A 14,309-nucleotide genomic window follows, 5' to 3' on the forward strand; every position below is an offset into this window, starting at 1 on the left:
CAATTTTTAACAGAGTGAATGCCATCCAGATACATGCACTCAGATGACGGCAACTGAACAGTGGATTTTTCTTTGTGCAGCTCATAAAACACCAAAAGAGGTGAGAATGTATAAAGCTGAATGACTAATAAATTCATTATAACCTAAATCTCTTGAAGAAAATGGTAGACAAATTTTTTTTTAATTTTTAGGTCACTGTTTATTTTGCTCTTTGGTTTAGAGTTTTTTGATGCAAGGTTATTGTCACAGTGTTACTTTAGGATTTCTTTTGATGAGTATCTTTTGAAAATTTTTTAATTAAAATATCATTAACCGACACTATGTTAGTTTCAGGAGTAAAGCATACTGATTTGATATTTCTCTAAATTACAAAGTGATCACCGTGGTAAGTTTAGTTTACCATCTGTCATCATACAGAGTTACTACAGTATTATTGAGAGTGTTTCTCATGTTGTGCATTTTATTCCTAGGACTCATTTATTTTGTAACTGGAATTTATACCTCTTAATCTTCCTCACCTGTTTCATTCATTTCTATCTCCCCTCTGGCCACCACCTTTGTTCCCTATATCTGCGACTTCTGTTTTACTGTTTCTTCACTTTTGTTTTTTTAGATTCCACTTATAAGTGAAATCATATGGTATTTGTCTTTCTCTGTCTTGTTTTGTTTTTTAGATTCCACATACAAGTGAATCTCATGGTATTTGCCTTTCTGTTTTTTCACATAGCATAATACCCTCTAGGTCCATCCACGCTTTTGCAAATGGCAAAATTTCATTCTTTTGTGCCACTGTGTACACATAGCACATCTTCTTTATATGGACACTTAGATTGTTTCCATATCCTTGTTGTCGTTGTTGCTGTTTAGTCGCTGTTGTGTCTGACTCTTATGACGCCTTGGACTGTAGCCCACCAGTTTCCTCTGTCCGTGGGATTTCCCAGTCAGGAATACTGGAGTGGGTTGCCACTTCTTCTCTAGGTGATCTTCCTGACTCAGAGATCAAACCTGCATTTCCTGCATGGTCAGGTGAATTCTCTACCGCTGAGCCATCAGAGAAGCCCTGCTTCCATATCTTGGCTACTATAAATAATGCTTCAGTGAACATGGGCATGTGTGTATCTGTTTGATTAGTGTTTTTGTTTCTTTGGGGAAGTATGCAGGAGTAGAATTGCTGGGTTGTACGGCAGTTTGTATTTTTTGTTTTTTGAGGAACCGCTGTACTGTTTTCCATAGTGGTTGTACCAATTTACATTCTGTCCAGCAGTTCAGGAGGGTTCCCATATATCTCAACAGTACTTATTTTTTGTCCTGTTTTTGGAGGTGGGCCATACTGCACACAGCATGTGGGATCTCAGTTCCCCAAGCAGGGATTGAACTCACACCCCCTATAGTGGAAGCCAGATTCTTAACCACTGGATCGCCAGGGAAGTCCTTGTTTTTTTGATGGTAATCTTTTTGGCAAATGTGAGGTAGTATCTCATTCTGGTTTGATTTGCATTTCCTTGATGATTAGTGAAGTTGAGCATCTTTTCATCTGTCTGTAGGCCGTCTGTATGTCTTCTTTTGAGAAAATGTGTATTCAGGTCTTCTGCCCATTTTTTAACCTGATTGTCAAAGTGTGTACTACCCTTTTTTTCTTCTAGGACTTTTATGGTTTCCCATCTGACATTTAAATCTTAAATCCATTTTGAGTTTATTTTTGTGTGTGGTGTAAGTAAGCCAATTTGACTCTTTTGCATGTAGCTGTCCAATTTCCCCAGCACCATTTATTGGAGAAACTTTCTTTACCCCAGTGTATATATTGCCTCTTTTGTTATAGACAACTGACCATGTAAGTGTTGGTTTATTTCTGGGCTCTCTATTCTCTTCCCTATGTATCTGTTTTTGTGCCAATACCATACTGTTTTGATTACTATAGCTTTGTAGTATAGTTTCAAATCAGGCACTTGGTATCTCCAACTTTGTCGTTATTTCTTAAGATTGTTTTGGATATGTTGGGTCTTCTGTATTTCCATACAAATTTTAGAATTATTTGTTTTAGTTCTGTTAAAAATGCCGTAAGTATTTTGATGTGGATTGCATTGAGTATGTAGATTGCCATGGGATGTACGGTCATTTTAACAGTATTAATTCTTCTAATCCACGAACATGGTGTATCTTTCCATTTGTTTGTATAGTATCATTTCTTGAAACTGGACAATTAAATCATCTAGAACTTACAATTCATTGACTGACATAATAACACCTGTCATATTGTGTTGATATCTGATGTGTAATGGATGAAATACACTTGTTTAGATGTTTTGGTTTAGTTTTAACTTCTTTTTACAGGAATAACTATTAGTGATTACTAGTTGACACTAGTTGATTACTAGATTACTAGTCTTATCAAATAGAAATGTTGAATTTTATAGGTCAGTTTTTTTTCTACATTAATATTTCTTACTGTTTATTTGAAACCTACCATAATGATTTTCCTTCCATAATTGGTCTTATTGGAAATCTCATTCATGTTCTTTTCTCCTTATTTGGTTTTTGTTAAGGTGAGAGTATAGCAAGTTGTAATTGTTTATAGAGCATTTTTTGTTTTTAAGTAATTCATGTCATCTGACATGTAGGACACATTCAGTTTTCCTTAGTTGTCTCAAAAATGTCCTTTATAACTGGTTTGCTTAAAAATATGCATTGCATTTCCCTTGATATGCCTTTCCTTTTCATCTGTAGTAATTAGTTTTTACATGACATTGACTCATTGAAAATAACTTGAGTTAGCCCTGTGCTGTAGGATTATAGACCTTTGATTATTATATTGACAGACCACTAAAGCTTAAAGCCAGTTAATTCTTTAGTTGGAAAATCAGTATTTGATGCTCTTTTGTTTGAAAAGGTTAATTCTCCAAAATAAGTATCTGATACCTGTCTAAGCTAGTAGTACTTATTTTTCAATATTGACTTCACTCATGATATTACTTTTTTTTTAGTTAATAAACTGAAGCAATATTAAGATTGGGTATCATTCTATATCTGGGGAAATCATAGCAGTTTCATTGATAATTCACTGGAATCGACTCCATAGCATAGTACATGATGTGATCATTCCTATTAGGAAACTGAATCCAAAAGCTGGTGTCATTTTGGCAATAGTAAAGATGCATTACTCTCACTTCAATGTGGGAGAGACATCCAGTGTGTCTTGCATTGTGAGACACATATATACCAAATCATAACTACATCCACCTTTTTCTTTGTTGCTGTTGTTTAGCTGTGTTCAGCTTTTCTAAGGAGGACCAGAGGAGGCGCCTGTGAGGCTCCTCTGTCCATGGAACTTTCCAGTCAGGAATAATGGAGTGGATTACCATTTCTTTATCCAGGGGGTATTCCCAACCCAGGGGTTGAACCTGTGTCTCTTGCATTGGCAGGAAAATTCATTATCACTGAGCCACCAGGGAAATTTTTTTCTTGAGTTATGTTAAACATAAGATAGGCTAATCATCAGATTTATATCCTGTGAGTGAATCTTAAAAGTGCAGCACTGCTTGCTGAAGACCAGCTCCACTAGATTTTCCACGTTTCAAGGGATGGTGGTAGTGTACTTTCCAAATGGTAGTTTTGAGGGATGGGATTATTGTAAACATACCAACAAAAGAAAATCTTGAGAGGACACTTTTTGAATCCTTTTGAAATAATTGTACGTAGTTAGAAAATAGTAGCAACAGATGAGTAGCTAAGACAGTTGCCCTTAGGAATTCAAAGCACTGGCAGATTCTGAAGTGGAAGAGGCGCAGAGTACTCAGCAGCAGTGATGATTTACTCAGGGACCTTCAAAATTAAAAAGAGGCATTGCAGCAAATAGTTAACTGTACAAACAGTGATTGTAAGCAATGAAGGTCAGAACTTGTTATTATCCGTTAGTCCTTTCAGTGATATGCAGATTGTGATTACTTGCAGTAGCATTATAAATATATATTTGGCAAAATATAATTTATAAAAGTTTGAACACATTACTTACCATTTGTAACATAATGTTTTGGCCATATTTTGCCAAATGTTTGCTGTTATATATGATGCAGAGTAGGATCAGTTAATTGAGAATTAATTGGAGGAGGAGGAGGGAGGCAGCTAAATTAAGGCAAAATTCTTCCTCTAATTCAAAAAAGAAAAAAAATAAAAAATTCAGAAATCAATTAAATATCTAGAGTTATGCTGTTTGAAACAGTAGCCATAAAACCTGTGGCTGTGGAGCACTTAATGTGGGAGGTCTTACATTGAGATGTTCTTTAAGTATGAAATACATACTGATTTCAAATATTTAGTACAAAGGGACAATGTAAAATATCTCATTGAGAGTTAACTGGATAGATAACTACATACAAAATAATAAATTTAGACCCCTACCTCACACCATATATAGAAATTAGCTCACAATGGAAATTAAACACCTAAATGTAAGAGCTAAAACTGTAAAACTCTTGGGGGAAAAAATAGGTATAAATTTTCATGACCTTGGACTAGGCAGTGATTTCTTAGTTATGACACCAAAAGCTCAGTGGTGGAAGAAGATACCTAAATCAGATTTCATAGAAAATAAAAATGGTTGTGCTTTAAAGGGCACTGTCAAGAAAGTGAAAAGACAATGTACATAACTAGAGAAAACATTTATCTCTGTTAAGGGTCTGGCGTCCAGAATATATAAAGAGCTAGTATGAAACAACTAAAAGACAACTTAATATTAAAATGAGCAAAGAATTTTTTTTTTTTTCTGCTTGCTCAGTGCAACTTATAAGACCTTAGTTTTCCAACCAGGGATTGAACCCATGCCCATGGCATTGAAAGCATGGAGTCCTAACTACTGGACTGCCAGGGACGTCCCTAAAATGGGCAAAGGATTTGAATGGATATTTCGCTAAAGAAATATACAAATGGTCAGTAAGTACATGAAAAGATGTTCATCATCATTAGTAATTAGGCTGAGTGCATATCAAAACCACATGGGAATGGAGAGATAAAAATGTGATGGATATAAATACATACAGTGGAGTGTTAGCCAGCCATAAAAGGGAATGAAGTTCTGATGTATGCTATGTGTAACATGAACGAACCTGAAGGACAGTATGCTAAGCGAACTAAGCCAGACACAAAAGAACAGTTATGATATGACTTCACTTATATATCTAGAAAGGACAAATTCATAGAGCCTGAAAGTAGATTAGAGGTTGTCACTGCTGGGGATTGGGAATGTGGGGCAATTACTACTTAAATGGTTATAGTTTCTATTTGGAATGAGGAAAAACCTTTGGTTTAAAACAGATAGTATAGATGGCTGCACAGTAGTGAACTAATGCCACTGAATTGTACATTTTAAAATGTTTAAAATGGAATGGGAATTCCCTAGTGGTCCAGTGGTTAGGACTCCATACTTCCATTCCAGAGGGCACGAGTTCAATCTCTGGTTGAGGAACTGAGATCCCATATGCCCATACGTGGCAATGCCAAAAATGGCAAATTTTACATTTTACCACAGGTTTTCCAAAGTAGAAAAAAGATCCAGCCCTACAATGATATACACTTTACCTGCTGAAATGACTAAAATAATAAGTGTTGGCCAGGATGTGGAGAAGATGGAACCGTTATACATAGACAATGGATTTGTAAAATACTGGGTTTGGAAACAGTTTGAAAGTTCCTCAAAATAACAGAGTATAGAGTTACTATATGACTTACGAATTCTACTCCTAGGTATATACTCAAATGAAAAACATAGATCCAGACAATACTTGTGCACTAATAAAGCTCACAGTCACATGAATCACGATATCCAAAAATGGAAACAACCAAATTTCCATCAACTGATGAGTAAATAACATGTGGTATATGTATACAATGGAATATTATTTAGCCTTAAAAAACAACGAAGTCTGTAGAGGGAGAAAAATTTTCAAGTATTTTGTATATATTAAAAGCCAAGTCTAAAAAAGGTTTTGAATTAAGAAAATAATGAAGTACTGACTCATGCTGTACTATTCGTGAGCCTTGAAAACATGCTGAATGACACAAAAGTCCACATTTTATTCCATTTTTAGGAAATATTGACAATAGATAATTCCAGAGAAGATAGAATGTAGATCAGTTGTTTAGGATTAAGGGGAAGAGAGAAGGAGAAGTGACTGCTATTTAGTATTGGGTTTCTTTTGGGGGTGATGAAAATGATATGGAATGTAGTTGATAATGGTTACACAATTTTGTGAATATACTAAAAACTACTGAATTTTACACTTTAAAAGAGATTTTGTGGTATGTGAATTATATCTTAACTTTAAAATACCCTGGTTCTCCTGGGAACAGGCCCCTAAAAGGAGAAAGCAAGCACATCCACTACTTGGACTTCTTTGTGACCTTAAGGGAGCAGTGGTGACCTGAACACAGAAATTCTACCTCGTGGCCTGGCATCTTGGAACACATGTGGGGAGAGTCTTATCAGATTTTAAGACTCTTCAGGGACTTTCCATATATCCTCATGAATCAGGAAAATAGATTTCTTTCTTTTTGTCCACCATATTCAAGAGTCAACATGTTATACTTTTGACTCTGCTGTGAGTCCTTAGGCAAGTCCTTAATTCATTTCTTCAGTTTTCTCATCCGCAAAGTGGGAAACATAACCTAGTTTGTAGGGTTGTTGTGAAGAATAAATAGAGTTAATACATAAAGGCTTTCAACAGTGCCCAGAGCTTAGTAGGTGCTATGTAAGCCTTGGCTATTATCATCATAGCATCTCCATAAAATCTTTCTCCTTTCCCAGTGCTGTTTAAGCTGCATTAGCAGTCAGGTCAGACTCTGCTGAATAGCTTCCTAATTTATTTCCTTATTCTAAATCGACATCTCCTCCAGTGCATCACTTGAATCTTTGAAAAGTCTTTCTCTGGTCTTGTCCCTGTCTTATTCAGTGGTCTGTACAGTTCATCAAATAAAGTCTAAACTCCTAAAAAAAACCACACAGAAGCTCATTAGCAATTTGTCTATCAATTATGTTAAAACGGTAATTTTGGCTATATGGAATTAAATAAAATACATCATTAAAATTAATTTCATCTGGCTTTTTTTTCTTATTTAATGTGGATACTAGAATATTTAAATTAAATATGTAGCTTTCATTGTATTTCCATGCTGACTTAATGGTACATCCAAGTGACCAATATGAATGAGAATTACAATGACTTGGGATGTGTCTTTGACCAAATCACCTTGTAATCATATATATGGATAAAGATACTTTTTTCAATAAATACTGCTCTTGTTACTGTTTTAGGCAGGGAGTCTGCTAGCCATAAAATTCCTATGGATGTACTTTTTTTTCCCCTGAGGCATTTTATTCGTATGCAGCACATCGCTGGAAAAGAGTCCAAGGGTTTTCCCCCCTGTGTGTGTTTGTCTTGCTTCTTCATGGTCCGTGGTGGCAGCCGAGGTTGTCAGTACAGTGAAACCAAACCGACGGGACGGGCGCAGGTTATTCTGCCATTCTTTTAGATCTTTGAGTTGCACATCAAATTGGAGGCTGATCGCTTCACATTTATTTAGCCTGCCTGTGAGGTTCACAACAGTTTTCCCAGCCCTGTTATCATCGATGATTTCGAATTCTCCAGCGTAACCATGCTTCATCATCACAGTTAGAATCCTGACTGTGACTTTGGAGCACCTGGTATTAGCCTCTCTTTTTGGTATTGTTGATCCTCTTGAGAGCATCAGCCAGGACATACATGTGCACCATCATGGTGGCACGGAAAGATGGCTGAAAGAGGATGTGCCTTTTTTTGGGTTTAGATTAATCTGTATTTGCCATGTACTATACTTAGCCCTGTTGAGTAGTTACTGCATTTTAAAACACCAATTGCATTCTCAGCACTTGAAAAATACTCTAATTACCAAGTAGAATTAGAGTCACTTTTCTTTCTTTCTCTAGTCTTATCTGTTTCTTCTCGGTTCCCTGGTTCACTCTGCGTCTTTGTTTCTTTCAATGCTTCTCATCCTCTGCCCTCAGAAGAACTGAGTGAGAAAAATTACTTTGCAGTTTTATCTTTCCTTTGATAGATTTGCTGATTTGCTAGACAGGTTTGTTAAAATGTAAAGAAACTTCAGATTTCATATTAAATTGCAAAGGAGGTTCAGGGAGAAAATTTTTATAGAGCTCCTAGATTGGAATTAGGGTACCAGCAGCATAGTAAGGCATACTTTTTAGGATGTAAGAAGACAGCGATCTTTGGAGGTATTTGTGGAGAAGAAGGCTGCAGGGCCACTTGGTAAAGTATAAACCAGTGGACTAGGAGTCAGTGTATCTGGGTTATGGTTTTTTTTGCAAACTGACCAGTTTCCTCATTTGTAAAGCCAGAGAGCATGAATCATTGACCAGAAGTCAAGGGTAGTCCCTGTTGCTGTGCATCATTCTTCAGGTGTTGTCTCTCTCATCCTTTAGCGTTGGGATAGTTGCATGCTCTTTTACTTCCATTTCTGTAGGACAGAGTCAGCCTCCTCTTAGCATGCCTAAAGACAAGACTTGCTAAGTTCGTCTGCTTGTTTTGAGGAATTCCTTATCCTTGCCTATAGATTCTTTGTTTTATTTTGTTTTTTATGGCTGTACTGTGCAGCTTGTGGGATCTTAGTTCACTGACCAGAGATTGAACCTGGGCCCTCAGCAGTGAGAGTGTGGAGTGCTAACCACTGGACAGCCAGGGAATTCCCATAGATTTTTAAGATCTGGTGAGAATCCTGTGCATCGTTTGCAAACTGACCAGTTTCCTCATTTGTAAAGTCAGAGAGTTAGATTAAATAATCAGGTGTTCTTTCTAACTCGATGGAAGTATTGCTTTCATCTAGGTACAATATTGAGAATGAGAAATTGGGAGACTGATTCACTTATTTACTATAAGCTGGGTATTATAGTTGAAGGGGATAATAAAGCCTTATTTATTGACATAACATTGAATTTTACAGTCATTCTGATATTGTAAGGAACATTTCCTTAGAATATGCTTAGAGGTTTTGGATTAAGACACCTATTCAATAAATATACCTAACTTTAAAGGTAGAACTCATTGTTCATGCATTTTTATATCCTTTCTTTTACAGTGTCCTGCTATAGACTACACTAGACACACACTTGATGGTGCTGCATGTCTTCTGAATAGCAATAAATATTTTCCCAGCAGGTAAATAAAACCTTTATTGGTATTAAACTTTTTGAATTTAAAGATTGATGTTATTACTAGTTTCCTCATTAATGCATTGTATTCTAAACTTTTTTACCTGTTGTATATTTGACTTGTCCAGAATTATTCACATTTTGAAATTGAGATTGTGGTTACACTAAAGGCATCTGGGCTCAGCTCCCAAAGCTCACTGGCCGGTTCGGTCACGGGAAGTTCCTGCTGCTGTGCGTCATTTCCCAAGCTATCCCTTGCAAGCTTTAGGGTTGGGACATTTACACACTTGCTTACTTGATGCTTTGGTTGAGTGAGCATCCCTGTAGACAGCCTGCTAAAGAGCAGACTCTCCTAACTAGGACTTATTCATTTCTTCTTCTTAAGTATGTTCTGTGTGTTTCCAGCATGTTTTCCTTTTTAATTGAAGTACAGTTGATTTACAGTGTTGTGTTAATTACTGTACAGTGAAGTGACTCAGTTATATATATATACACACATTCTTTCTCATATTCTTTTCCATTGTGGTTTATCACAGGATACTGAATATAGTTCCTGTGCCATACAGTAGGCCCTCGTTGCTTATCCATTCTGTATATAGCAGTTTGCATCTGTTACCCCCAAACGCCCACTCCATCCCTCTCCCATCCTCCTCCGCCCTGGTCTGTTCTCTGTTGGACTGATAATTTTTCACGGAGTCCTTATCCTTGCTTTTAGACTTTTAAGATCCGGGAGGAAGCCTGTGCATAACTGTAATATATTATTGGTGAGGTTTGTGACTGGTCTTTTATTCTCTTAAGATATTTGTTACCGAGTGGATAGATTTGGAAACCTTTTCACCTAAATATCACCGTCTTCAAAGAGCTCACATAAAATATGTAAAAAATAATGGTTTTTGTCTTAATATCCTATATACATTTTAAAAAAGAAAACAAATAGGCAGTTTTTATTTCTCATACACATTAAAAAATTGAGTTCTATAAGTTTTGCCAAGGTTTGTTTCAGTTGTATTAAACTTTAACAGAGTTTCAGAATTATAATTCTGAATTTCTTGGGCGCTATTGTTAGGTAGAAAGAGCACTGTCCCAGGAGTGAAGAACAAGAGTTATGGTCTTGCCCTTGCCACTTACTAGCACTGTGAACTGGACTGGTCACTTATTTTCTCTGGTGTCGGTTTCTTCTCTTGTCAATTGAGAAGATTGGACTATATTGTTCCTAAGATCTGTCTGGCTCTATGAATCTATGATTTCTTTTCTATTTCTAGGGTTAGCATAAAGGAGTCATCAGTAGCAAAACTAGGATCAGTATGCCGTAGGATTTACAGAATATTTTCACATGCTTATTTTCATCACCGGCAGATATTTGATGAATATGAAGTAAGTATATTTCATTAATTGTCCTGGTACATTCTTATGAGAATGACAATGATATATGTTGATATATGTCTCATTTATTTGGTTTTGAGTAGTAAGTTGAAATAAGTTTTTTTTCTCTCTACAGAATGAAACATTTTTGTGTCATCGGTTTACTAAATTTGTGATGAAATATAATTTGATGTCCAAGGATAACCTGATTGTACCAATTTTAGAAGAAGAAGTTCAGAATTCAGTTTCTGGGGAAAGTGAAGCATGAAGGGAATCTTATAGAAAAAAATGTACTGATCACATAATTAACATTAATTATGTACTGTATATATATCATTTTAGACACATCAATCATGTATCCATATTATAGCTTCTTTGTTTAGGATAGGTTTTTGTATGCTGAGTGTTGCCTTTTAAAATGAGAAATACTTTTTAAGTTATTCATGAGCTGTATATTCATTGGTGTGGCACTCATGGTTTTTAAATAAGATTAGTATTATGTTTATAATGCCTGTTAATAAAAGAATTTACAGTTTGGTAAAATTGCTGCTAAACAATCATTGGATCACAATCTTCATCAAATAAACACATCTATAAAAAGATGAGTGAACTTGAGGTTTCACACAAACCATTTATACTAAAGACATAGTAATGTTTTCCTTTGGTTTTATATCTGAGTTTAGATATTCTAGGAAATTCTGTAGCACATAGTTCTATCTTAATAAGTTTTCTAAAATGAGATAAAGTGTTTTTAAATTCTGTTTATAGTTTTTGATATACATATAATTATGTGTATATCCAAGTATAAATGCAAATAAAGCATCAGTAATACTTAAGTAATCTTACTATGCTACACAAAGTATATTCTAGACCAGCATACTTAGAAAGGATTTACCTTTCTGCATCAGTGGATAGTTACATACAAGATAGTGATAACGATAGAGTGTAAATGATGTTCCCACTGGAAACCTGCCCTGTCCCTCCCTTCTCTCCATTTCCCTTAACTCCCTCCTCAAACTACATTACCTGAGAAGCTTTTCACCAGACTGTGATTTAGTGGTGACTTATACCTATTTATATTTGTATTAATTGCTTACAGATTATACCTCATATTAGCAATTACATTACACTACAGGAAAAATGTATTGGCATAGGCTCTTGCTTATCTTTGCTTTGCAAAATTGTTCTCACTACTTGGAAAACAGTCTTTGAAATAGTTTGACTAATAGTGTTAGTAATATTAATCTTCACATCTAACCATTTAGGCAGCACTTAAATAGAGTTGAAAAATACTATAGTATTTATTTTACACCCCTTCTCCACAAAGTTTATGTTTGAATTATATGGACATGTAAAATTTTTTTGCAGTAATTCACAGATTCCAAAGGTATTGTTGAATGCTCATGCATTTTTTGGACTTAGTTATAATTCAGTGTCTTAAGAAGGATTCAACCATAGATTCTACAATCGTACCTACTGAATGCAGTTTTCTCACAAAGCACTAGAGGTCTTATTGCTGAACTGGTTGTAATGAGACACTTAGGTTAAGAAAAATTTGTACATGTACTGAAGAAAATGTTTAAATCCATCTTTTGAACAGAATTAACAAATGAACTTCTTTTTCATTTGAATGAATTATTTTGAAATGAAGATTAAAATGTAGTAATCTTTTTTTTTCAAGTTGGAGGAAATAATTCATACCATACTATGAGATAAGTATGTATTGCAAAAATGTGGAAAACAGTAGCATCCTGAGAGTTTGTATATATATTTATGCTTTCTGATCCTGCCAGTATATTTGGCTTTGAACAGTGCTATCCCAGCAGCCAGTCATTATTTTGTCCCAATCCACACTCTCTTTAAGAAGTTTTATATTCACAGTGAAAGGAATATTGACTTTGAAATTATGTATTTATATTAATGTAACTATGAACCAATGGGAATAGTAATTTTTACACAAACTGGCTAAGTATTGAGAGACTAAACCCAGTTAATAAATTATAAATAGCAATGTAGCTCTTCTCTCTGTATAAAAGTCTCAATGGATTTCTGTTGCTTGACTATTTTCTTAGTGAACATTTGAACTAAGGCAGTGGCTGGGATTTGGTGATCTGTCTAAATATTCTGAAACACATTTTGAATAATATGACTTGGTGTTAATGGGGAAATAAAAATTTTTTTTTTCTTACTCATTCCATCTTCCCTGTACTATGTGTTTGGAATTGATCATAAAAAAAAAAAATACCCCAAAGAAAACATCAGTTTGTAGTCTTGCTTTTGTGTTCATATTGACATTCATATTCTTGCACTGTAAAGTTGAGTCACTGTATCAGGTAAGATAGAAGTGAAACAATTACTGTTTTTCCTTAAAAAATTCCCAGAATTTTTAAAAATTATAAACGTATGTGTGCTGTGTTGTGCTTAGCTGCCCAGTCACGTCCAACTCTGTGTGACCCCATGAACTCGGGCCCGCCGGGCTCTCCTGTCCATGGCATTCTCCAGGCAGGAAGACTGGAGTGAGCTGCCATGCCCTCCTCCAGGGGATCTTCCCAACCCGAGGGCCGCGCCAAGGTCTCCTGCATTGCAGGTGGATTCTTCACTTCTGAGCCACCAGGGAAGCCCCTGTATGTACTTGAGTGAGTGAGTGAAGTTGCTCAGTCGTGTCCGACTCTTTGCAACCCCATGGACTGCAGCCCACCAGGCTCCTCGGTCCGTGGAATTCTCCAGGCAAGAACACTGGAGTGGGTTGCCATTTCCTTCTCCAGATGTACTTAGGTGGTACTAAAGAAACTGATGAGCCCAGCAAACCATTGATTTATAAAGTAATTGTCCTAAGAGGAGGGGAGTAGAAAACTCACACTTGTGTGTGTAGTAAAGAAGTTAGGCTCCACTTAAATACAACATAGATCCAAAAATTAAATTTTTCTTTTCATGGAATTATTTTGACCATATAGTCAACTCATCATTTTTCTCATATCATATCCAAGAAAGTACCTAATTTTTAATAATTTATGTTCCCATAAGTATTACAGTTCTTTTCTGTGTGTCCATTTTCTTTTCTCTGACTTGAGGTATTAAATTTGCATTTCTAGAACAGTTTCTCAATTAAAATGAATTTTTGTTTTTGGTTGTGTCACATGGCCTGTGGAATCCTAGTTCAGTCCTGACAGGACTCAACCCAGGTCCTCAGCAGTGAAAGCATGGAGTCCCAACCATTGGACCACCAGGGAGTTCCCTAAATTTTTAACAAATTAATATTTTTAATATTTTTAATATCAGAATAAAAATTTAAATCTATGGTTAATTGCATAATTAGCAAGAGCTGTTACAGTCTCAAACATGTTTAATGACTGATGTCAAAATCATTGTAATAGAACTAATTAATTTTTCCCTGGGTACTTTGCTCTATTTTTGCCTAAAGGCTTCCTATTGTTCAGTTAAATGCTACATTTTATATACTTTTATTTTTTAAATACTTCTTGAATGTACAAAGGTTTCTTGGTGTGGTTCTTACATGCTAGGCATGAAAGATTCTCATTTTTTGAATACAGCTGATTGTTAACTAAGCAGACACTATGGGTATGTATTAGTACAACACATTTAGCAATTTATTTGAGGTGGTCAAAACAAATTATTTTCTGTAAAAGCAGGCATTATTGTAGGGTACACTATAAAACCAGCAGGTTCCAGGGGAAATCTGTTCCTTTCCTCTTTTAGCCGCTTGTGGCTGCTGGCATTACTTGGCTTGTGGCCCCAT

The 14,309-nt window shown here is 35.6% G+C and overlaps 1 protein-coding gene across 1 annotated transcript in view; it reads left to right on the forward strand.

Moving 5' to 3' along the window:
* Positions 1–12,744, forward strand: part of HSPE1 (heat shock protein family E (Hsp10) member 1) — a 42,311-nt gene extending 29,567 nt beyond the window's left edge. Inside the window, exons 5-8 of the mRNA XM_020893567.2 lie at positions 14–100; positions 9,118–9,197; positions 10,453–10,564; positions 10,689–12,744. Of these exons, the coding sequence (XP_020749226.1) occupies positions 14–100; positions 9,118–9,197; positions 10,453–10,564; positions 10,689–10,820 (411 nt within the window). The 3' untranslated portion in view covers positions 10,821–12,744. The remainder of the gene's footprint in view (positions 1–13; positions 101–9,117; positions 9,198–10,452; positions 10,565–10,688) is intronic.
* The last annotated feature ends 1,565 nt before the right edge of the window (positions 12,745–14,309 follow it).

Source organism: Odocoileus virginianus, chromosome 30 (genome assembly GCF_023699985.2).
Source record: "Odocoileus virginianus isolate 20LAN1187 ecotype Illinois chromosome 30, Ovbor_1.2, whole genome shotgun sequence".
Lineage (NCBI taxonomy): Eukaryota > Metazoa > Chordata > Mammalia > Artiodactyla > Cervidae > Odocoileus > Odocoileus virginianus.